General features: G+C 44.7%; 1 protein-coding gene across 2 annotated transcripts; it reads right to left on the reverse strand.

Moving 5' to 3' along the window:
- Nucleotides 1-321: 321 nt before the first annotated feature.
- Nucleotides 322-25,723, reverse strand: LOC121969541 (probable inactive receptor kinase At5g58300). 2 transcript variants are annotated; one of them, XM_042519685.1, is made up of 5 exons: nucleotides 25,232-25,723; nucleotides 25,042-25,149; nucleotides 24,357-24,583; nucleotides 22,207-23,542; nucleotides 322-1,249 (listed from the first exon to the last, which is right to left on the reverse strand). In XM_042519685.1, exons 4-5 carry the CDS (start codon nucleotides 23,459-23,461, stop codon nucleotides 585-587), a joined length of 1,920 nt encoding a protein of 639 aa, XP_042375619.1. In that variant the 5' UTR covers nucleotides 23,462-23,542; nucleotides 24,357-24,583; nucleotides 25,042-25,149; nucleotides 25,232-25,723; the 3' UTR covers nucleotides 322-584. The 2 variants fall into 2 exon arrangements, with proteins under 2 accessions (XP_042375619.1, XP_042375620.1); XM_042519686.1 differs by lacking the exon at nucleotides 24,357-24,583.
- Nucleotides 25,724-26,126: the final 403 nt, after the last annotated feature.

A 26,126-nucleotide genomic window follows, 5' to 3' on the forward strand; every position in this document is an offset into this window, starting at 1 on the left:
CGATAAGATAGAATCGGTAACGATAGCTATGGGATTGGGAATAGCGACGAAAAAGAATAAGAAGAAAAGAGTAAAGAAACGAATACTGAGGAACATGTATAAGATGTATGTTGTTTGATGAGGATTTTGTGCGTAATCTGTCTGAATTGAGATCCAAATGGATGTTTACGGTTAAATTTAAATAGTCGACATAAAAATTTGGTTCAGTAGTTCAATAGTCAGCATCATTTTACTTTCCACATGTCATTGTCTTTGTGCCTGAAGCATTTGGTTGTCGATTGAAGTAATGTAACATGCGACCTGAATATTTTGAATTAATCATACCTAATAGGATAATTACATGATGGTAATTAACCTCCTTGTTACATCAAGTTGAGCTAACATCAAGTTTATATGTCATGGAAAGAAAACGATAAATAGAGTAGCTAAGAAAACAATGGTGTTACGTACAACAATTCAGAAATCAATCGGCTTCCTAAGCACATTTGTGCCTAAACACCTTTCAGAAATCAGAACAAGTTCCACACATCAATTTCTGATTAGAAAAACAACTTACAGGACTAGATACCTATTGTCTAAAAGGGTTACCTTGTGATCTCTGTCCTCGTTTCCATCTCTGTTAGTGGTGTTTGGACATTGTTGTCAGCTTTTGACTTCTCCGAGGATGGTCGGTTCTCTGAGTCAGAGTTACGGATGCCTTCGATCATTCTGATCACTTCCTCCATTTTGGGTCGCTGATCTGGAACCTTGGAAACACATGCCATGGCAATTTGAAGCATCTGAACCATCTCTTCCTCAATGTTCTGATGCCTAATCAAATCCACGTCAAATACTTCAGCAGTCCATTCTTCTCGAACCACATATTGGACCCATTTCGGCAGATCGACAACATCATCACGTCCGGGAGATTGAAGTGGAGCTTTTCCGGTGAGCATCTCCAGTAACAACACACCGAAGCTGTAGGCATCAGACCTCTGAGAGTACTTCTTTGATTCAACGACTTCGGGTGCACGGTAGCCCAGGACAGCTCTGGATTGGGTTGCTGAAGCGTGCATGAATGGGGCAAGGCAATAATCAGCTACACAAGCATCAAGTTCCTGGGTCAGAAGTATGTTGTTGGATTTGATGTCTCCGTGAATGAACTTTCCACCACCTTCGGCATGAATATGTGCTATGCCACGTGCAGCTCCAAGAGAAATCTTTACTCTGGAATCCCAGTCTAACGGAGTCTTTCCAGCACCCTTACTACCTGCTTATCAAATGAAAAATTAGTTCCCTCTAAAAGAACTATACTTCGCAAATCAGCAAATCAGAGAGATTAAACGACCTTAATCATCCAAACGACTAATGAAGTAACCTTGTACAAAAATCAATTCTTAAAAATTCCTGCCGAGCAAAAAGTTGGGACACACAATTTGTCATTGTTGTCGTCCCAATTAGTGGTTCTTTTGTGACACATGAAATTTCAAATTTCTTTCTTTGAACTGGATATTTGCTACACATTGACAACAAATCTACCAAATAGAAAGATCAATCAAAGACAAGTTTAGAATGTGGTAGTGTAAATTTAAGATATGGCCCACAGGACATGGAACCACTTATTTCCACGTCTGTGAATGTCAATATACAACAAGAATTGTGAGTTGCAACAAAAATCTAAGTTAATGTAAATTTGTTAGAGCTTTCTTTATCTCTCTACTCATACAAAACTCCAACAACTTATTTAACTAATCTATTGATTGTCCTTATTCATGTTTGTATCATCTTTTACCTTTCTCCTCTCATTTTCTCATTTTCCTAATTTATTGTCTGCCTGCATTGGAGCTATTGGTTAAATTTGCTAGAGTTTTCTTTATCTCTCTACTCCTCACACAAAAACTCCAACAACTTATTTAACTAATCTATTGATTGTGCTTATTCATGTCTGTATTATCTTTTACCTTTCTCCTCTCATTTTCCTAACTTATTGTCTACCTGCATTGGAGCTATTGGTTAATATACTATAGATAAATTGCTTGTTCAAGATAGGCCACGGCATGTGTTCAACTATCACAGAAAACTGCACCTGTAGATCAATCGGCTCTACAGTCTTATAAGACTAATTAATTAGCTTAATCAGAGATCATAAATAATATGATACTTAGCAGCTTCACATCATAGAAATCTAATTCTCTAGATGAGAACTCAGAAAATAAAGTAGAACTTTTAATATTTTCATCCAAGGCATATGATCCTGTCCGAGCGCTGAGTCGACGGACGCTGAGGACGTGGCACTCTCCGTTGTCTCCGACTGGTGGTGTAGATCTCCGGCGAACCTGCAAAGAAGCCGAGCCGGGAGGGGTTTCCCGACGATGACCCTCCGACGCTCAAGTGAGGCAACGAAGAAGCAGAGTAACGTTACTGTGGCTATAGTGATCAAACTTGCATACCTCCGTCGAAGTCTGAGGGTCTTTATATAGGACTCCGGGGAGGCGCGGGCACACTTCTCGATGCGTGCACGCTTCCCCAAACATACCTCGGTAAGGCTATGTCAGAAAAGTGCGTCTGACGCCATTTCGTAATCTTCCGAGCATATCCCGGATGTGACGGTGGAAGCTTCTACCGTACGATATTCTGTTCGCTCCGGCCGCCGACTGTGCTGTTTGTCGGCGGCAGGTGTCTCGAGGATGAAGCTACCAACTGTCGTTTTTGTCTCCTAGCGCTCCTATCTGTTCCCGGGCCGAGCGGAACGGCCGCTCGGCGCTCATGTCCTCCAAGAAGCCTTATTCACATGCTCGGCTGGGATTGCGAATTACTGTTCTGCAGCTCGGCTGAGCGTCCTGGCTGCTCGGCTTAAAGACTCTTTTATCTTGAGCATCGGAAACCCGCCCCATGGTCGGGTTGTCTTTTGTCCGGTTGCCTGGGGAGACCCTTGGTCGGATGTCCGCTCGGCATGAAATCTGTCCGTTCGGCATGACCTTGGGGTTGACTACCTTGACCGTTGACCTCCACGTGTCGTTGACCTCCCGTCAACGAGTGATCACCCCGTCTTTATCATCGGATCACATGCCCCCCCCTCAAGTCTAGTCGAAGGAGGCATTAAGTCCGACTGACTGGACTATGAGTCTGGCCAATCGACAGCCGACCCGCCAATACCGAAAGTATACCTCCGCTCGGCCCCTATGGGGTCGAATATAGCCGGTCGGCTAGTTGCCGAGGGCTGCCCCAATGGCCTGTGATGATGTCCTAGGGATCTTCTCGGAATGCGTGCAAATCTCCGCCATTATGGTTGAGCACACGGGTTCTGCCTCGTGATGGGGCTCATTAAATGTCTTCCTCTGACCGAGTGCCACGTGGCGCGGCTGACATCTTCGTACGGCCGCCACCTTACGCCTGACGCGACGTCCGTCGGTTTGAAATGGATGGTGCGATGTGGGCCTAGGTTCCTGTGACCTGAATCCGACGGCTCAGGACGATCGGGCATAACCCTATAAAGGCTTCGCCCTTCTCCTTCGCCGCATCGTCGCCTTCGCGTCCAGAAGCCTCCTCCTGCTCAGTGCCCCGGCGACCTTGCTCCTTGGCATTCAGGCGATCCCTTGCCTTCTTCCTTCGCTTCTCATCTTCTCTGTAAGGTTCTTTGTCTTTCCCTCTTTCTTTCTGTGTTTTCTTTGCGTTCTTTGCCGAATTCTCGTCTTTTGGTTACTGTTCCGTTCATCTCCCTCGATCCTTTGCATTTTCTCCCAATTTCCACCTTCTCCACTGTTGTTTCGGCGATGGCAAGTTCTTCTCAGCCCGCGGACCTCGCTCTCGGCCCATGGTATACCACCATGGAGTCGCGGTTCGATCGACGCGATGCTGAGAGCCTGATTAACGCTTTCGACATCCCTTCTGATTTCGAATTGATCTTACCTTCTCCTTCCGCTCGGCCACATAACCCTCCGCGCGGCACTATCTGTTTTTTCCGCAAACAGTTTACAGCCGGTCTGCGGTTTCCTCTCCACCCCTTCATCGTCGAAATTTGTAACTTCTTTGGCATTCCGCTCGCCCAATTGGTTCCCAACACTCTTCTCCTGTGCGGAGTTGTGGTCTTATTTAAGATACACAACATTCCCCTCCGCCCGGAGGTCTTCTATTATTTTTATTATCCCAAGCAGTCCGAGCCGGGCACTTACCTATTTCAAGCTCGGCCCGGCTTAGTCTTTTTGGATAAACTTCCCTCTTCCAACAAACATTGGAAAGAAAACTTCTTTTTTCTTCGTATGCCCGGGCGGCTCCCTTTCCGCACTAAATGGCAGGTCGGACCGCCGACCTCTCCCGAGCTGAAGAAGTTTAAGACCCGACCGGACTATCTTCAAGCAGCGAATCTGCTAGCCGGTCTGAAGCTCGACATCAACAAGCTTCTTCCTTGAGTTCTAACTGATTTCTTTCTCCTTTCCTTGCAGCGAACATCGTAATGGAGTCGGTGTTGTTCGGGATTTTGAAGAAGAAGGCGGTCGTGGTCGCGGCGACAGCGGCCAAGGAAATGGAGCAATTGGGCATTGCTCCGGTCGGCTCTAACGAAGGTGAGAGCGAGGCGAATGTAGGGGAGTTTGCCGCTCGAACCGTGTTCAGGAGGAAGACTCCGATCCAGAGGATGAGCTCCCGCTTGCTAGGAAAAGACGGCGAATTGAGAAGCCTCTCCGCTCGGCAGCCTCCGCAGTGCAAGTGTCCGAGCGGACGGGCAACGCCTCTCAACGCGGTAAAGCACCATCGATCGAGGCGCTCTCCTTCGACCGGACTCCCTCTCAGCTGGATGCGCAAGCGGCCCCCATCGAAGCGGTGCCGGTTACCTCCCTTCCTCCTGCACCACGCCGAGTCCTCCGCTCGAGCATTTTGTCCACGTTGTCCAGCCTGGCCTCTGATCCTTTGGCGTCCGCTCAGACGACTCCGGGCCGGCGCCGCACTATTACGGCCACCCCTGCACCTCCCTACTGAGGCGTTCATGGCCGAGTCCGATCGGCCAACATCTCCCGAACATATGATCACTATGAAGGGACCCCTTGCTGAGATGTGGGCGGACGCCCGAGCCCGTGTGGCCATGATACCGCTCGACAAGCTGGTTGACAGCCATATGCAGCAGTCCACATGGGTAAGCTTTATTTCCTTCTTCTTTATGTAGCCTTCCGATCGACCTTTTAACCTTTTTGCTTACATCAGGTGTTGGAGTGTATACTGAAAGCCTAAGCTTTGTAAACATTCATTATGAATAAAGAATCATATTTGGTCAAATTGTCTACATTTAGTTGTAGTTGTTCAATTAATTTATATTGTAGATAACATAGTATGTGGTGTCACATGCAGAAGATAATGTTGTCAGTACCTTATAAATTATAAGCGATGGCTTCATGACGAAATGGAAAGAACGAAATTAGAAGGTCGTAGTGTAATTGGGTATCGAGTTTATCTTGGTATAATTACACTAGTACACTCAGTGTATGAGTAGGACCGTTTGAGGTCGTTTCTTTTATAGTGACTTTATAAAGCAAAGACCTCGGTTATTATGGAAGTGTGTGCTCTTAATCTAATATAATAATCACATATATTTGATATTTATTTCTTTAATTTATCGATGGGTGAGATTTAGTTCGATGAATCGATAAGCTGATAAATTGGGAAATGATATCACTTATAGTGTGTGTTGTTGATTATAGAAGGAAGCGTATCTAGAGATACTAGGTTGATAATGTCCTCGAGAGGAGTTCATAAGGATTGTCGTGTTAAACCTGGTGGACCTTCGTGACGATAAAGTTGAGTGGTCTACTCTTGGACTAAGATATTAATTAAATGAGTTGTCGGTAACTCACTTAATTAGTGGACATTCGATATCTTAAACAGGGAGACTAACACACTGTAATAAGGAGCCCAAAATGTAATTTGGGATTGGTGCGGTAGTTCAATAATAGTTCTTCAGTGGAATGAATTATTATTGATAAAATTAAGTTGTGTTAAGGGCGAACACGGGATCTTAATTTTATCGGGAGACCAAAACCAATTCCTCCTCGGTCCCTATCGTAGCCTCTTATTTATAAGTATTATACCCACTATACCCACCTTATATACCCACCGATAGGGGTCGGCGGCTAGCTTGGGAACCTAAGGGTCGGCTAGTATAAATTAATTGGTCGGCCCTAGCTTGAACCCAGCTAGTGGGGGCCGTAAATTAATTAAAAGGGATTTTAATTTTAATTTTTATTATGTGGGAGATATAATTTATTAAAGAGAATCAAAATTAAAATATCTCTCTTACAAAAGATTAAAGAAAGAGACTATATCTCTTTCCTTATTTGTAGATTGGTGAGATATTTTATTTTCTCTTTAAAAATTATTCATTGAAAAATTAAAATTATAGAAATTCTTTTATCAACCGTGAAGAGATTTTGAAGAAAATTTTATTTTTAAAATTTCGAAACAAATTAGGAAGTTTTAATTGTTGATTGAAACTTGTCGAATTTGTTCTGGTCGGCCAATGATGATTTGATTGGGAAATTTTATTTTATTTTTCTTAATTAAATCATGTCGAGGAAATTGAGGAAATTTTATTGTAATTAAATTTCCTAATTTACGTGAGGGTGCCTTCATGAATAACCTCTATTATTTTCTCTCCTCTTTTCCTTGGTGTTGTGGTCGGCCATAATCTCTTCTCCTCTTCCTCTTTGTGGTGGCGAAACTCTCTATTGCTTGGAGCTCTTGTGGAGGGATACTACTTGGAGAAGAAGAAGAAGAGAGAAAGCTTGCGTCTCTTGGAGCTTGGTTGGTGTTTTGTTCTTCATCCTTGGTAAAGCTTTTTGTGGCCGAACCTGCTAGGAGGAGAAGAAGGTGGTTGGTGGTTTCTCATCTCGGAAGATCGTTGTCCATACAACGTCCGAGCTTAGAAGAAACGGTAGAAGATCAAGAGGTCTTTTAAAAGGTATAACTAGTAATTTTTCTTTCCGCGTCATACTAGTTATTTTTGGAAAAATACCAAATACAAGAGATTCTAGAATTTCGAATATGTTTTCGATGTTGTGTTCTTTTGTTTTCTTTTCCTTGTGATTTGATTGTTCTTTTCGGTTAACTAAAGTTATTTTAGGAAATTAAATATTAGCTTACATAAAAGTTTAGTCGATGGTGGTTGCTCCTATATCCAAGAAGGCCATGTGCCTTGCCATCGTATTGGGAACCGATTATGGAAATTAATATTTAATGGAATTAATAACTAAGGTGATTTGGGTCAATAATGTTAAGTTCAGCGGAGACCCAAGTCAAAACCTAAAAGAGCGAATAGATTAAGTTTTGGATCAAGCGTGTTAAGTTCCTGACGATCCAAATTTAATTTAAAAAAACACGTGGTAGCTAGGAAAGGTTCGGACCTTTGTCTGAAATTTTTTGTCATATGGAACCTCTGGATTTCCTTTGAGCCAACAATTGGTATCGAGCTAGAGTCTTGCCTCTGTGTATTTGGTATTAGTTTAATTATCGCATGTCATACATAATTTAGGCGGGTTAATAGTAGGATGTCTAACTTTGTGGCGGGATCCAACTATTATGACTTTTAGTTATTATGTGTGTGATTGGATCCTTGGGCATGTCGAGGGCATTTATATGTGTGTGCGTGATTGTATTAAAATACAGCAGGAGTATTTAGTTTTATTTGGATTTTATTTTTGATCTAGATACGTATACGTTCCTTTTATGGAATATAGGATCAAAATGTAAATTCTTTTATGTCATGGATCGAATCTTACAAGCGTGGAACCTTCAGGACCGGGCGGTGAGACTAGGAGCAGATGGATCGCGACTGACCCGTGGCGGTGGCGAATATGGCGGCGACTTGGGATGATAACACGGAGACGACTAGAGATAAAAGCCGTAATAGTTGAAAATTAGATTTTCTATTTATCGCTTTTATATTGTCTTTAATGTATTGATTTTACATGCTTAGTAGGCTAGCGTAGTTAAAATTCTCGTTTATAAATAACTAAGTGAGAGGGATTTTAAATAAATCTCACGGTCTCCATTCTTGGTTTGTAAGTGATGCCAAACAAGCTTGGCGTTGGCTCTGAGTGCCTTCCTCCATAGCGGATGAGCTTGTTTGTGGATCACTGAAACAGACTTCCGTTTTGGATACTATAGGAAGTTAATTAAGGCGTGTGATCTTCCCAACGGAAGTGGCATAATCTTATTAATGGACTTAGTGTCGAGTAATGGTATACACTTGAACCATCTAATAGTATCCTCCCGTGAGTCATTTATTATTTGTGTGACGAACCAATTATTAATTTTATTTGTCGAAAAGTTAGGTTACAAGATAATAAAATTAATGGGATAAAACTCCTCTTACAAATGTTGAATTTGTGTCCACACTAACGTGGCATATAAAATTCACGGTGTTTTGAGTGTTGGTTAATTTAAAATAGTATTGTTTGAGAATCGATATTATTTAAATTTAGAGTTCGACCAAAAGTTATTTGTGATTCTTAGGATGACTTTCAACCCACTGTCCATCATACTAAAAAATAGACTTACTGGACTAATTCATAGATTGGAAAAGAAACCTGACATTGTTCTTACTGCTGAAGCTATAAATTTGTCTTGTTGACGGTGCTGAAGTACCCACTGGTGAATCTACCAGAGGAGATTGAATATCATAGGAAATGGGTAAAAGTAGATGAGATGGCGGCGGTGTTACATTTTGGCTTGATGTCGAATGTATTCAACATCGGCATTAAGATTTACCAATGACTGTGATATTATGAACAATCTCGAGGAACTCTTTAATTCGTCGGGATAGGGCTTACAAGCGAAAGCCGTGAGAAAGATAATGGCGACCACCGTACGAGAGGTACTCACAGCGAGGGATCGTATCAAAGATGATGGCTTATCTAAGCGAGATACGGATCCTTGGAGGAGAAATTGATGGAAACCCGGATCGATATGATCCTCGAAACACTACCTAGAAGTTTTGCGCCTGAATTACAATATGAACAAAGGGTATATTCATTGCGGAACTCTTGTGAACTTAAATGCGTGAAGGATTATTTCGTCGCGATGCTCGAATTCACTATCTTGAAAATGGTTACCTTACAAGCAGGAGGAAGAAGAATAATAAACAAGCTAGTTCAGGAAAGTGAATAAGTCTCGAGTCTGAATTTAAATTTGACTGAATATCCAAAGTGTTTATATAATGACGTTATTTGTCATCTCGTAGGAACAACAAGTATATCTCATGCTCTAGTTGTTGAAACGTGTTTAGCGGTGTTATCTACCGGCACCTGGTGTAGATACGGGAGCCACTAATCATGTCTGCGATTCCTGCGGGGTTCCAGAAATCAAGCACTATCTGAAGGAGAAATTACAATCTACGTAGGCGATCTCTTAAGGTGGCAATTTGTTGCGATGGGAGGCGTCTACTTATCTTTTAGTAGAAATAAAATTTGGTTTTAAGAAATTGTCTTTATGTACCCGGTTTAGAAAGAATTTAATTTCGGTTTCTAAAGAACGATGTAGTTATTAAAAGAAATAAAGTGATTATCCGTTACAGTGCGTTAGTTGGTGATTTGTATACTTTAAATCAATTTCTTCCATAAAGCAAAACATGGAAATTTATAACTCGTCTTCTAATTCTAATAAGAGAAAAGAACCGAAATGAACAGCGTATCTTTGGCGTATCAGGCTTGATCGTATTAACAAGTAGGATTCGAGGCTTATAGCGATGGACTTTGAGTTCATTAGAGTTGAAAAATTTTCGACTTGTGAATCTTGCTTAGAAGGTAAAATGACGAAAAGGCCGTTCGAGGCCAGGGGTATAGAGCCGAAGAAGTGTTAGAATTGGTTCATTCGATTTGTGTGGTCCTCTGTCCAGGCAAGAGGTGGTTTGAATATTTTGTCTCTTTTATGATGATTATTCGAGATACGGATCGTTTACCTAATCGTCATAAGTCAGAGTGCTTTGATAAGTTCGAAGAATCAAGGTGATGTAAAGCAAGGTAAAGTATCAAGATACTACGATCCGATCGTGATGGCGAATACCTCATGGGAGGTTTAGGAATTACTTATCGGAGGCGAGATTGATCGATTATGCCTGGAACACCCAGCGAATGGTGTGGCGAGCGAAGGAGCAGGACTCTTATGGAGATGGTTAGATCGATGATGAGTTATTGAGTACCAAATTCGTTTTAGGGATATGCTGGAAGCGGTATCGTTGAACTTAGTACCTTAAATCGGTTTCTTACTCCGGGGTGTGGAATGGCGGCTTCGATCTAAGCGTATTCGGTTGGGGTAGTCGACCACGTGTCTTTGAAACGAGATCTTGATAAGTTAGAATCCCGTCTGAAGTTCGGCGTGTTTGTAGGATATCGAAGGCGAAAGATGGTTTATTTTATAGTCTAAAGACCGGAAGGTCGTTGTTAGCACGATGCCGGTTTTTAGAAGAAGTATATAATGGATCATGACGTGATGTGAAAGTTGTTTTAGAAGAACTTAGAGAGGACGCGTCTACTTGAGTACCAGTACAAGATGAAGTACCACGTGTCCCACATGATACACAACCACAGGCGGTGTCTCGTCGTAGTGGGAGGGTTGTAAAGCGACTGAAAGATTCGTGTTTTGGGAGAGTCTTGGTTGATCCGGGTAAACATAAACCTGATCCATGAGCATATGATGAAGCACTCCAGATATAGATCGGCGTCTTGGGCGATGAATTACGAGATAGAGTCATGTACTACAATAAGGTGCAGGAGCTTGTAGAACCACGATGGTGTAAAAGCCGTTGGATGCAAGTGGATCTACAAAAGGAAAGAGACAGACGGGAAGGTAGAAATCTTAAAGCTAGGCTTGTTGCGAAGGTACACTCGGAAAGAGGAATCGATTATAAGGAAACCTTTTCACGGTAGCCGTGCTTAAGTCTATCCGGATACTCTTATCCATTCCTGCTCGTATGGATTATGAGATTTGGCAATGGATGTCAAGACGACTTTCCTTAATGGAAGTCTTGAAGAAACATCCATATGAAGCAACGGAAGGGTTCGTTGAAAAGCGAAGCGTCAGTGTGCGAGCTCGATCGGTCCGTTTATGGTGAAAGCAACAGTCTTGGAACATCGGTTTTGAAGTAATCGATCGTATGGATTTATTCGGTGTCAGGATGAGTCTTGTGTATACAAGTGTATGGAAGCGTGATGGTATTTCTTGTACTATCGTAGATGATATTTTGTTAATTGGCGACAAGGTATTATCGGGCGTAAGGGTATGGTTGTCAACGATTTGATATGAAGGACTTAGGAGGTGTGCAGTTCTTGGGATCGAAGTGATAAGGGATCGCAAGAAAAGAAGTGTCTATCTCAAGCTTCATATATAGATCTGATCCTTGCTCGTTTTAGTATGCGGGATTAGAAAGGTTCTTACCTTTTAGGCGTGGAATAGCTCTGTCTGAGATGTCTCTAAGGCATGAAGGAGATAGAAGACGTGAAAGTAGTTCCTTATGCCTCTTGTGGGAAGCCTTATGTATCGATCTTGTGTCTGAGACACGATATTTGTTTCTTGGTGGGCGTGGTCGTGAATATCGAGTAACCACAGACGAGACGTTGAATGCGGATGGCGTATATTAAAGTACACGAGAAGGACTAGAGATTATATCTAATTTACAGACGATTTGCTCCATGGGTTATCTGATTGATTTCAATCGAGATAGGAACGATAGTAAGTCTACATCGGTATGTGTTTACTTTAGGAGGTGGAGTCGTTTAAATGGAGGGTGTTAAGCAATCGTGTCGGACTCAACCATGGAGCGAGTATGTGACCTCTGAGCGAAAAGCGGTATGACTCGGGAACTTTCTAATGGACTTAGATGTGATTCTGGTTTGCCCAAAATTATCACAATTTATTGTGATAATAGCGGTATTTGAAACTCGAAGGAACCACGAGCTCGTAAAGCGAGTAAACATATACGAGTACCACGATACGAGATATCGTGAGCGAGGAGAAGTTGTCGTCGCCAAGATTACAGATAACCTGTGGATCCTTTCACTAAGGCCCTTCGGCGAAAGCTTTTGATCATGTGGAGGGAATGTGAATCGGATGTATGGTAGAAGATATGGCAGTTAGTCGTTAATATAAGTGGGAGATTGTTGGAGTGTAGAAAGGCTAAGCTTTGTAAACATTCGTTATGAATAAAGAATCATATTTGGTCAATTGTCTACATTTAGTTGTAGTTGTTCGATTAATTTATATTGTAGATAGCATGGTATGTGGTGTCGCGTCGGAAGATAATGTTGTCGATGCATAAATTATAAGCGATGGCTTCATGACGAAATGAAAAGACAAATCGTTAGAAGGTCGTAGTGTAATTAGGCGTCAGTTTATCTTGGTTGTATAATTACACTAGTACGCTCGAGTGTATTGAGTAGGACCGTTTGAGGTCGTTTCTTTTATCTGACTATAAAAAGCAAAGACCTCGGTTATTATGGAAGTGTGTGCTCTTAATCTAATATAATAATAAGCACGTATATTTGATATTTATTTCTTTAATTTATCGATGGGTGAGATTTAGTTCGATGAATCGATAAGATAAATTGGAAATGGTATCACTTATAGTGTGTGTTGTTGATTATAGAAGGAAGCGTGTCCTTAGAGATCTAGGTTGATAATGTCCTCGAGAGGAGCTCATAAGGATTGTCGTATTAAACCCTGCGGGTGGACTTAGTCCGGCATGGCGATAAAGTTGAGTGGTACTCTTGGACTAAGATATTAATTAAATGAGTTGTCGATAACTCCTTAATTAGTGGACATTCGATATCTTAAACACGGAGACTAACACTCGTAATAAGAAGGAGCCCAAAATGTAATTTGGGATTGGTGCGGTAGTTCAATAAAGTTCTCTAGTGAAATGAATTATTATTAATAAAATTAAGTTGTGTGTTAGGGCGAACACGGGATAATTTTATCGGAGACCAAAACCAATTCCTCCTCTCGGTCCTATCGTAGCCTCTTATTTATAAAGTCTTATACCCACTATACCCACCTTCATACCCACGAGTGAGGCCGACCAAGCTAGCTTGGGAACCAGCTAGGGCCGGCCTAGGTATAAAATTGGTTGGGCCCTAGCTGAACCCAGCTAGTGGGGGCCGGCAATTAAATTAAAAGAGATTTTAATTTTAATTTTTATTATGTGGGAGATATAATTTATTAAAGAGAATCAAAATTAAAATATCTCTCTTGTAAAAGATCTACAAAGATTAAAGAAAGAGATTATATCTCTTTCCTTATTTATAGATTGGTGAGATATTTTATTTTCTCTTTAAAATTATTCATGTTGAAAAATTAAAATTATAGAAATTTCCTTTATCAACCATAATAGATTTTGAAGAGAATTTTATTTTTAAAATTTCAAAAGCAAATTAGGAAATTTTAATTGTTGATTGAAACTTGTCGATTTGATTTCATGATGTGGCCGCATAAGATTTCAATTGGAAATTTTATTTTATTTTCTCGATTAAATCATGTCGAGGAAATTGAGAAATTTTATTGTAATTAAATTTCCTAATTTACTAAGGCAAGGAATATAAAAGAAGGGTGAGGGTGCCTTCATAATAACCTCTATTATTTTCTCTCCCTCTTTCCTTGGTGTTGTGGTCGGCCATCATCTCTTCTCCTCTTCCTCTTTGTGGTGGCGAAACTCTCTATTGCTTGGAGCTCTTGTGGCGGATACTACTTGGAGAAGAAGAAGAAGAAGGAGAAAGCTTGCGTCTCTTGGAGCTTGGTTGGTGTTTTGTTCTTCGTCCTTGGTAAAGTTTTTTGTGGCCGAACCTAGCTAGGAGGAGAAGAAGGTGGTTGGTGGTTTCTCGTCTCGGAAGATCGTTGCCCACACAACGTCCGAGCTTAGAAGAGGAATACGGTAGAAGATCGAGAGGTCTTTCTAAAGGTATAACTAGTAATTTTTCTTTCCGCATCATACTTATTTTGGAAAAATACAAGAGGCTTATGATTCTAGAATTTCGAATATGTTTTTCGATGTTGTGTTCTTTTGTTTTTTCTTTTCCTTGTGATTTGATTGTTCTTTTCGGTTAACCTAAAGTTATTTTAGAAAATTAAATATTAGCTTTCTATAAAAAGTTTTGTCTAGTCGGTGGTGGTTGCTCCCATATCCAAAAAGGCCATGTGCCTCGCCACGTCAGTACTGGGAACCGATTATGGAAATTAATATTTAATGGAATTAATAACTTAAGGTGATTTGGGTCGAACGTGTTAAGTTCCGCAGGAGACCCAAGTCAAAACCTAAAAGAACGAATAGATTAAGTTTTGGATCAAACGTGTTAAGTTCCGCAGACGATCCAAAATTTAATTTAAAAGAACACATGGTAGATAGGAAAAGGTTCAGACCTTTGTACAAAATTTTTGTACAGTGGAACCTCTAGGTTTTCCGAGTAGCAACCAACACAGGGATGGGTGGAAGAGATAGTTGTCTCCAACCGCTTGGCTATGGTGGAGGAGGAGCTGAAGAGGCTGAAGAGTCAGGGCGACCCGTCTTCTTCTCGAGGCCCTTCTTATGCCGAGCTGCAGAAGGAGCTCGATAAAACCAAGGATCTGTTAGAGGCCGAAAGGAAGAAGACGACCGACCAGGTATACATGTTGGACCAGGTTGACAAGAAGGTCAAAACCTATGACCGCAAGATTGAGATAGTCACCACTCGGAAGAACACCGCTATCGCGGATATGGATAAAAAGAATGTGGAAGCCCGAGCTCTGGAGCAGCGTGTGAATGAGCTAGCCGAGCTGCTAGAAGGAGAGCAGAAAAGCCGCTCGGAGGAGGTGACCAAACTTAAAGACGATTTGAAGGCCTTGCAGGAGGCTCTTGATGCTTCTCGTGCCGCCTTCAAGGAGTACCAAGAGGCGGAGCCGGGCCGCGTCGCCGCCTTGAGGCAAAACTATATCCGCTCGGCGGAGTTTGTGGAGAAGGTTTGCGATCGGCTGGTCATCACCTTTGAGTTAGCCATCACCGCTACTACGGACTATCTGAAGTCCAAGGGCCAGCTCCCCGACTCCGTGGTCATCCCTGCTTCAGAGCATGCGGCGCTTCTCACTACCATCCCGAAACATATTTTCAACTACCTTGAATGAAGTATTTTCTGTAATTCTACCGATCGGCTAGACTTTAATGTTAATGAGTGACCTTTGTAACTTTACCCCCGGTCGGCGGACTTTTCAAAGTAACTTTTAAATGAATGCCAACTTTTGCTGCGTTAACCTTTCATTCTGGGTGTTCCTTGTAACTGTGCCAACCGGTCTCTCGACCTTTTTCCCTCAGGGAATTTTTTAACTTCGCCGATCGGTCAAACGACCTCCCACTCTGCCTGGGACTTCTAAATCTGTCGTTGGGGTGTTTTTATTTACTTCGCCGATCGGTCAAACGACCTCCCATTATACCTGAGACTTCTATGGGCTTTTCGCTGAAGTATTTTTCTTTACTACGTCGATCGGTCAAAACGACTTGTCCGTTTTTCATGAACTTTCTGCTAGTGTCTCGCTGAAGTGCTACAAAGTGACGCTGCCTCGTCTGAGGGGTTTATAGTCGCCAGTCCGACTCTAGAGTTTAACGTCGCCGCTCGACGGTCTTCAAGCCAGGGGGTTTATAGTCGCCAGTCTGACTCTAGAGTTTAACGTCGCCGCTCGACGGTCTTCAAGCCGGTGGGGGGGGGGGGGGGTTATAGTCGTCGGTCCGACTCTAGAATTTAACGTCGCCGCTCGACGGTCTTTAAGTCGGGGGGTTTATAGTCGCCGGTCCAACTCTAGAGTTTAACGTCGCCGCTCGACGGTCTTCAAGCCGGGTAGTCGCCGGTCCGACTCTAGAGTTTAACGTCGCCGCTCGACGGTCTTCATATAGGTTGCCGTTCGGCGAATAATGCTCAGACTCTTCGCAATTTTTCTTATCTTCAATCCTGCAGCCAATGGATACATACGAACGGAACGTACATGAAATGAATTACAATGGTGCACCTTTTATCCAGCGCGGAACTACTGGAGGTGGTTTGCGCTCCATAGTCGATCTAGCCGCCGCCCACCTTCATCTTCCAGGTAGTAGACACCCGATCGGAGCTTCTCGACGACTTTAAAGGGCCCCGCCCAGGGAGCTGCCATTTTGCTCACATCGCCGACCGACTTCACCTTCTTCCATACAAGATCACCGACCTGGAATGCTCTGGGAATTATACGCCTGTTGTAATTCTGCTTCATTCTCTGCCTATACGCCATCAGCTGGACGGCTGATTTAGCTCGTGCTTCGTCCACCAGGTCCAACTCCAGCTGCCTCCGCTCGGCATTGCCCTCATCGTAGCTTTGGATCCGATCGGACTCCACTCCGACCTCGACTGGGATGACCGCCTCGCCGCCGTACACCAAGTGGAACGGTGTTACTCCCGTTCCCTCCTTTGGGGTTGTGCGGATGGCCCATAGTACGCCGGGCAGCTCATCTACCCAGCTTCCTCCCATGTGATCGAGCCGAACTCGAAGTATTCGCAGGATCTCCCGATTGGCCACTTCAGCTTGACCGTTGCTCTGAGGATACGCCACGAAAGTGAAGTGTTGTTCGATGCTGTATCCTTTGCACCATTCTTCGAGCTCCTGACCAACGAATTATCGGTCATTATCCGAGATGAGTCGACGAGGGATGCCGAACCAACAGATTATATGCTGCCAGATGAACTTTTTGACAATCTGCTCGGTTATCTTGGCTAGTGGTTCGGCTTCGACCCATTTGGAAAAGTAGTCGACTGCCACTAGTAGGAACCTCCGTTGACCGGTCGCCATGGGGAAAGGCCTTACGATATCCATGCCCCATTGGTCGAACGGGCAAGATACTGTGGACGCCTTCATTTCCGTCATAGGCCTACGGGAGAAATTGTGGTACTTTTGACAAGAGAGACAGGTAGTGACGGTCCGAGCGGCGTCTTCTTATAGAGTTGTCCAGAAGTATCCGGCCAGCAGGATCTTCCTAGCCAGAGACCGGCCGCCCGGATGATCTCCGCAAGATCCTTGGTGTACCTCTCGGAGAATGTACTCTGCGTCCTCCGAGCTGACGCACTTTAGCAGCGGTCGGGAGAATGCCTTCTTGTAGAGTTGGTTCCTGATGAGCGTGAATCGGCCGGCTCTCCTCCTCAATAGTTGGGCTTCCTCTCGATCGGACGGCGTGACCTCCGATCGCAAAAAATCAATTATAGATGTCCTCCAATCGCTTGGGAATGTGAGACCTTCCATCCGGTCGATGTGCGCCACCAAGGACATTTGCTCGATTGGTTGCTGGATAACGACCGGCGATATCAAACTGGCAAGCTTGGCTAGCTCGTCTGCAGACTGGTTCTCGGCTCGGGGGATATTCTGTATGACAACTTCTATAAAGTTGGTTCTGAGCTTTTCAAAGGCCTCCGCGTAGAGCCTGAGCCTCGCGTTGTTTATCTCGAAGGACCCTGAGAGTTGCTGAGCGGCCAGCTGGGAGTCTGAGAACAGAGTCACCCGGCTGGCTCCCACGTGCCACGTGGCCTACAGGCCAGCTATTAGGGCTTCGTACTCCGCTTCATTATTGGTTGCTCGATAGTCCAGCCGGACGGACAGGTGCATCCGCTCTTGTTGAGGGGAAAGCAACAGGATGCCAACTCCGCTCCCGAGCCGAGTGGGCGATCCGTCCACAAATACCTTCCACATAGCTTCGGGCTCGGGGTTTTGCACTTCAGTCACAAAATCTGCGAAGGACTGGGCCTTAATCGCCGAGCGAGGTTGATACTGAATGTCAAACTCACTCAGCTCCGTTGTCCACTTGATTAGCCGCCCGGACGCTTCTGGATTCAGGAGCACTCTTCCCAGCGGGCTATTCGTCATCACGATGATTGTATGCGCCAAGAAATAAGGGCGTAATCTTCGCGCGGCGAGGATCAAGGCAAAAGCCAATTTCTCGAGACCAGTGTAGCGAACTTCAACATCCTTTAGAATGTGGCTTAAAAAGTACACTGGCTGCTCTTCGCCGTTCGGCCTTACTAATGCCGAGCCCACAGCATGCTCGGTCGAAGACAAGTAAATACGGAGCGGCTCTCCTACAGCCGGTTTGGCCAGCACGGGTAAAGAATTTAGATAAGTCTTCAGCTCCTCGAACACCCGATCGCATTCCTCATCCCATTGAAACTTGGTAGCCTTGCGCAGAATTTTGAAAAAAGGGAAGCTTCGGTCGGCTGTTCGGGAGATGAATCGTGATAGCGCCGTTATCCGACCGGTGAGGCATTGTACTTCTCGAAGATTTCTAGGAGGAGACATATCTTACAATGCTTTAACCTTGCTGGGGTTCGCTTCTATGCCCCGCTCGGTCACAATATAACCCAAGAAACGCCCGCCTTTTGCTCCGAACAAGCACTTCTGTGGGTTCAGCTTGACCCCATATCTCCTCAGCGTCTGGAAAGTTTCTTCCAGATCCGCATAAAGGTCCGCCGCTCGGAAGGATTTGATAAGTATATCGTCCACGTACACTTCCAAGTTGCGCCCGATCTGCTCCCGGAACACCTTATTCATCAGCCGCTGATAGGTAGCTCCCGCGTTCTTCAGTCCGAACGACATTACGTTGTAACAGTAAGTGTCGTCTGCCGTGACGAAACTGACTTTTTCTTGGTCTTCTCGGGCGAGCGGCACTTGATGGTAGCCCTGATATGCATCCAACATACATATCAGCTCGCATCCGGTCGTGGAGTCTACCAGTTGATCGATTCGGGGCAAGGGGTAGAAATCCTTTGGGCAGGCCTTGTTCAGACCCCGGAAGTCGATGCAGACTCTCCACTTGTTGTCTGGTTTGGAGACCAGCACCACGTTTACGAGCTAGCTTGGAAACTGCACCTCCCGTATGTGGCTGGCCTCCAAGAGCTTCTCCACCTCCGCCCGGATGATGATATTATGTTCGGCACTGAAGTCCCTCTTCCTTTACTTTACCGGCCGTGCATCTGGTTGGACGTGAAGCTCGTGCTGCGCTATGCTCGGCGAGACTCCTGGCAGCTCATGGGTTGACCAAGCGAAAACGTCGCAGTTTTTCTGGAGGCATCCGATCAGCTTCTCTTTCTGTATTTCTTCCAGGTCGGCTGCTATGAAAGTAGTGGCCTCCGGTCGGGCAGGGTGGATCTGTACCTCCTCTTTTTCTTCATAAACTAGGGAAGGTTGCTTTTCGGTTATAGCGTTTACCTCGACTCGTGACACTTTCCGAGCGGATTTTGCCTCGGCTCGGACCATCTCTACATAGCATCGCCGAGCAGCAAGCTGATCTCCTAGGATCTCCCCAACTTGGTCCTCCATCGGGAATTTGATCTTCTGGCAGAAGGTTGAAACGACCGCTCGGAATTCGTTGAGAGCCAGTCGCCCCAAGATAACATTATACGCCGAGGGAGCGTCGATCACGATGAAGTTGGCAGTCCGCGTTCTTCTGAGTGGCTCCTCCCCAGCGAGATAGCTAGCCGAACTTGTCCGACCGACAAAACTTCGTTACCAGTGAACCCGTAGAGGGGGGTTGTCATTGGCAGCAACTCGGCTCGGTCAATTTGCAATTGGTCGAAGGCCTTTCGGAAGATTATGTTGACCGAGCTGCCTGTATCAATAAATATGCGGTGAATAGTATAGTTAGCTATTACCGCTCGGATGATGAGGGCGTCATCATGCAGGACTTCGTCTCCCTCGAGGTCCCTTGGCCCAAAGCTGATTTCGGGCCCGTTCGCCCGCTCCTGGCTGCAGCCCACCGCATGGATCGTTAGCTGCCTGGCGTGCGCGTTCCGTGCCCTGTTGGAATCACCTCCGGTCGGCCCTCCGGCGATGATGTTGATCTCGCCCCTCGAGGCATTTCCTCTGTTCTCTTCCTCCCGAGCGGATGGTCGGGGTCGTTCATGCGATGCCCGAGGTTGACTCCTGGGCTGCTGGTGATGTTGCCGCTCGGGGGATCTTCTCTCTACACCCCGACCAGGGCTCTGGTGTCGATGTCGCTGATTCGGCGAAGGTGATCAACGGCGGTAGCTCCTTGGCGTAGGATGGGCGATCGGGGGGAGGCTCCGACAGTCGCGGGTGTTGTGAGTTGCGGATTGGTGGAGTGAGCAGAACATGGGAGTACATACCTTCCCTTTTGGCTTAGGCCGATCGATCGCTATTTGTTGAACGGCGTGCGACCTTGCTTGCTGATGGGGATGAGCCATCTCTGCGCGGAGACCTCTTGGCGGTTGATAACTGGAAGGCGGCTTCCGCTCGGCGGGGACTGGTGGCTCGGCTGGTGCTTCCTTTTTCCTCGTCATCTGAGCTTCCTCCACGTTGATGTATTCATTGACCTTGTTCAACATGTGGTCGTAGCTGCGGGGCGACTTTCTGACGAGCGCACGGAAGAAATCCCCGTCCACAAGCCCCTGTGTAAAGGCGTTCATCATAGTTTCCGAGGTGGCCGCCGGGATGTCCATGGCCACCTGGTTGAAGCGTTGGATGTAGGCCCGGAGCGACTCCCTCGGTCCTTGTTTGATGGCGAATAGGCTGATGCTGGTTTTCTGATAGCGTCTGCTACTCGCGAAGTGGTGGAGAAAAGTCGTGTGGAACTCCTTGAAGCTTGTTATTGATCCGTCCGGCAGCCTACGGAACCACCGTTGTGCCGACCCAGAAAGGGTGGTGAGGAACACTCGGCACTTCACCTCATCTGTATATTGATGTAAAGTGGCGGTGTTGTCGAACTTACCCAGATGGTCATCCGGGTCGATGGTCCCGTTGTATTCTCCGATCGCCGGAGGCGCATAATGCTTTGGTAGTGGGTCTCTCAGGATGGCGTCGGAGAACTGCCGATTGATCCGCTCGGGGGATGAATCCGTCCGGGGCGCCTTGCCCTTCCTAGCATCACGGATAGGCGCCTCGTCGGACGATCCCTGGTTGGCTTGGGCCAATTCTGACGGCGTCTGGAATAGTGCTCGATGGAATGGAATAGGGGCGGCCGACGCGTCTCCTAGTGTGCCGGTCTGCCCCTTGTTCTGAGCCCACATAGAATATTGTTCCAGTCGGTCTTCCATTGCCGCTCGGCCTCCAGAGACGGATGCGGCCTGCTGCGTTATCCTTTCTGCTTGAGCCTTCTGCTGTTGCTCAACAATCTTTGCGGCTCGCGCTTGAATGAGTGCTTCGAGCTCCTCAGGAGAGAGCGTTACCAAGAGTTGACATCCAACTTCTTCCATCTTCTAGGCTCGGATTCAGGTGCGTTCCCACAGACGACGCCAATTTGATCCTGTCCGAGCGCTGAGTCGACGGACGCTGGGGACGTGGCACTCTCCGCTGTCTCCGACTGGTGGTGTAGATCTCCGGCGAACCTGCAAAGAAGCCGAGCCGGGAGGGATTTCCCGACGACGACCCTCCGATGCTCAAGTCAGGCAACGAAGAAACAGAGTAACGTTACTGTGACTACAGTGATCAAGCTTGCATACCTCCGTCGAAGTCTGGGGGTCTTTATATAGGACCCCGGGGAGGCGCGGGCACGCTTCTCGATGCGTGCACGTTTCTTGATGCGTGCACGCTTCCCCAAACATACCTTAGTAAGGATGTGTCAGAAAAATGCGCCTGACGTCATTCCGCAATTGTCCGAGCATATCCCGGATGTGACGGTGGAAGCTTCTACCGTACGATATTATGTTCGCTCCGGCCGTCGACCGTGCTGTTTGTCGGCGACAGGTGTCTCGAGGATGAAGCTACCAGCTGTCGTTTTTGTCTCCTAGCGCTCCTATCTGTTCCCAGGCCGAGCGGAACGGCCGCTCGACGCTCATGTCCTCCAAGAAGCCTTATTCACGTGCTCGGCTGGGATTGCGGATTACTGTTCTGCAGCTCGGCCGAGCGTCCTGGCCGCTCGGCTTAAAGACTCTTTTACCTTGAGCATCGGAAACCCACCCCATGGTCGGGTTGTCTTTTGTCCGGTCGCCTGGGGAGACCCTTGGTCGGATGTCCGCTCGGCATGAACTCTGTCCGTTCGGCATGACCTTGGGGTTGACTACCTTGACCGTTGACCTCCACGTGTCGTTGACCTCCCGCCAACGAGTGATCCCCCGTCCTTACCACTGGATCAGCATCAATTGCCTATTTCATTACTTGTGCATATTTGAAACAACATTTATTTTTGAATACAATGTTTCCAGTGGTTTTATTGAATCAACAGGAATTACCAGTGTAGAGATAGGAATTTGAGAAAAATACCATGTAACAAGGAGGAGAAGTTGCCATAAGGAACATAATCATAAATGAGAAGCTTCTCATCTTTGGAGTAATAATAAGCTCGAAGGGGAACTATATTAGGGTGAGGCTTGACTCTTTTTATCGTTTCCATCTGTTGCTCATACTCTCTCTTTCCGATGATTACTTCCTTCAACCTCTTCACAACAACAGTTGTACCATCTTCTAGAACAGCTTTATATGTGGTCCCATGATTTCCTCTGCCAAGAACTTCAGCAGAAGCTCTTAATAGATCTTCCAAGTCAAAATTGTAAGTACATCCCTCAAAAAAACTCAACTTGTTCTTCTCTGCCTCTTGGGCACTGCTGCTGTACTCCTCACGTTTTTCATTCCTTGAACCATGTGTTCCCTTTCCTTTAGATTCTCTGTTACTTTCCCCACGTTTCCTCCTGAAGAAGCATAAGAAGACTACAATGACAAGTAGAAGCAGAAGCATTGCTCCACCACCAGCAATTCCAATAATGGCACCTGCGCTCAGTCTTTTCCAAAAGCTTCTTTTTGGTCTTACAGGGGATACTGGAGGAGAAACTCCAGAGCAGGGTGCTAGAGGAGATCCACAAAGTAAAATATTTCCCAGAAAAGACTCAGCCGGGAACCTTTGGAGGGATAGTGGTATGGGGCCACTGAGGTTGTTATTACTGAGATTCAAACGTTTAAGCCCGGGAAGCTGAAGGTCCGGGATGGATCCAGATAGTGAGTTGTTCTCAAGAAACAATGCATTAAGCTGAGTAAGGTTCTGGATAGTCAGTGGAATTTCTCCTACGAAGGAATTATAGGAAAGATCAAGAAATGTTAGGTTGGAAGATAGTGAAGATGGTATAAATCCAGACAAATTGTTGTGTTGAAGGAACAAAGAATGCAAAGAAGGAATTGATGGAACATCGGGAGGGAGAGTTACAATAAGGTGGTTAGAATGAAGACTTAAGACTTCAAGGGCATCAAGTCTACCAAGAGTATCAAGGGGGATGGTGCCAAAAAGCCCAACGGCTGGCAGCCGGAGACTACACACACGAGTATTATCAGGTGTGCATGTTACTCCGACCCAAGAGGAACAAATTGGATTCTGAGAAGTCCAGTTTAGATTACGGCCATGAGGGACGGAATTAGCGAAGTCTATAAGTGCTTGCTCATCAGACCTTAAGTCAGCAATGGCAAGTGATAGGGACAATACAAGTAAAGTTAAAGAAACTGATATAAAAATCGCAAACTGCTCCATCATAAAAATACTAGGTTAAGGAAAGGCCAAATTATAACATCCCACAGGTTATCTGAGAAGTCAAGTTTAAGGGGTTCTTCTGTCCTGTATTGAAGAGGGGGAAAAAATTAAATGAGAACCATGCACTTGAAATAATTAGTAGCATAAAACTAAAGATATTTACTCATTTACTAATTGCTCAAAGGAAAGTAGGAGGAAGACAAAAATTCTGGCCAAAAGTTAGTAAGTAACTAACCCTTCTTAACTGCAATTGTACTGAAAAGATTAATATATGACTAGCAAGTCAACATGCGCATGCTGAATGTTATTAATGTTGCAAAGATAATTACTTGCATAAATTGTATCTATTTTCTTTCTGGATATTACTAAATGGTCAGAATCTAGCCAGCTAAAATATATGCATGCATGCATATGCATGAGTATTTTAGTAATTTCATATGGACATATTAATTATATGCATGTACATGCATGCATTTTAATTGGGAGATAGAGATTTCTAGCTGGCCAGATTCTGGCCAGCAAAATTTACTCTTTCTGGAAAGCAATTGTTCTTTCTGCAAGGAATTTAATGATGAAAAAACCAGTTGCATCTTTGTCAGCCATCTCTCAAATATAAATTAATGTTCATCTCTTTTCATTCCATATGCATTTTCAAAAATTTTGCACTAATTGTCAAGATGCCACCATCATTTTCAGTGTAAGATCATAAGACTTCCAGCTACGAAGTTCCATCATTTCTGAAGGGTGTAAGAAAAACACCATTTTCAAAGTCAGAAATTTAATGCCTATGATGACAAGAGGAAAGAACGAAGTCTCCAGCAAAAGCCTACTCAATGTTCACGAGAAATAAGAAATTCAAATACACTGAAATGGAACATTACAAAGAAGAGATACTGACCAAAAGAACGGGAAAAAAGCTTTGTTCTTTTAAAATCCTCATCAAAGCAAAGGCGAAGCCCATTCCTCTTAACTCTTTCTATGCTTTAACCCTCCACGGCTCCACCAAAACGAGAAGGAGAAAAACATAGAGCTATGGAGAAGGAAGCACCACCATACTAATTAATGGTTGGCATTACATAGCCAGTCCGGCTCATAGACCCACCAATTAAAGCACTAAACAAATTACTACAAATCGACCAGCAAACCAGTATTAGATATTTAATTAAGAGCTACTGAGAAACTTAAAATATTAACGGCAATTTACTTAATCACACACCTAAACATCCAAATTATGCATTTTTTTAATTACCAACTCATGCATTACTTTCCTAAAATACCCCTCAGCCATCCCCCCATCTGTCTCCCTTTGTCCTCTGTTCTATTGCCGTCCATTGAACAGACGATTGAGGTGGCTGCGAAATCTCAGTTAAGCGGCAAAAAGGCGGCCGCTCTCAGTGATTTTGCGGCTGCCTCGGCCACCCCAATCGTCTGTTCAAGCAGTCGTCGTTCGGACAAAGGGCAAAAGAAGACAGACAGCAGAGATAAAATGTTTTGGAAAATCGGTACATGATTTGATAAATTGATAAAGCATAATGTATGATTTGGATATTTGAAAAACTTAGATGCTTAGTTCAGTAAATTACCTGAAAATAATCTAAAATCTCATCCGATTCAACTTCAACGAGTACAATATAGTCTCGTTAATTATTTTCTAAGCAATCATCATGAGTGAAAAACTTCGAGAAGTTCTTCTGCAGAAAACGAGGAAGACGATATCGATTTAAGTAAAGTGAAAATAAGTCAAAGACAAACACTGACTTAGATATTACTCACTGGGAGAACTCCGAGCTCCGGAGGGCAAGATCTGCAATCGAACCCAACTTTTGAACCTCTCCACTCGAATCTAAAATCCGTCGGGAACTCGAATGCGCTCTGCGAGGAATTCGTCCGCAGATCTCCAAAACCTCCGTCGCATCCAATAGACCAAGATCAACCCCGGAGAACTCACGGCATTCGACTAAGAAACAAAGAATTAGCTGAAACCGAAGCAGGGTGTGAGAAAACAGAGAGATTGCCGAAGGAAATCAAGGGCATTGCTTCAAGAGCACGCATTTACGGCTCCCTAAGAAAACACGGAAAGCGAATCAGAGTTCCTCTCCTTCATCTCCCGATACCGCACCCCGAACCACGGCATGCTCCATCGAAGCTCTTCCGTCGGAGCTGCTCCCGGTCGGCTCTACTCTCTCCCCCTCTCTCTCTCTCTTCCGAGACATAGGGCGAACGGAGAGCCGATGCCGACAGGAACCGTACGTGCGCTGTAACAACGAATGAAATAATATTCAAAAGGACCCCTCAAGTATACTTTATTATCTTAAAACTATTTTTTTTTTTTTGATAAATGTAGAAAATTTAAGTCCAATACTTTTTAGCAACGAAAGATGCGAACGATAAATCCAAATCTGCACTGCAACGTATTAATTAATGAAGAACGAGAAGATTTTAATATTTATGTTCATATTTTCTATATGACCCTAAAGCAATAACTTTTTCAGTTGAACAAAGATAATCTCGATTATTGCTGCTTTGGTTCACTGAATTAATCATATCGATCGATCGAGATGTAAAACCCTATAATATTACATCGCTACCTACCATTCCTCTTCTTTATGGAGAATTTGGTGTAGCACCTCTAATTAATAGAGTAATTCATGATCGATTATTATTGTGA

This window comes from Zingiber officinale, chromosome 4A (genome assembly GCF_018446385.1).
Source record: "Zingiber officinale cultivar Zhangliang chromosome 4A, Zo_v1.1, whole genome shotgun sequence".
Lineage (NCBI taxonomy): Eukaryota > Viridiplantae > Streptophyta > Magnoliopsida > Zingiberales > Zingiberaceae > Zingiber > Zingiber officinale.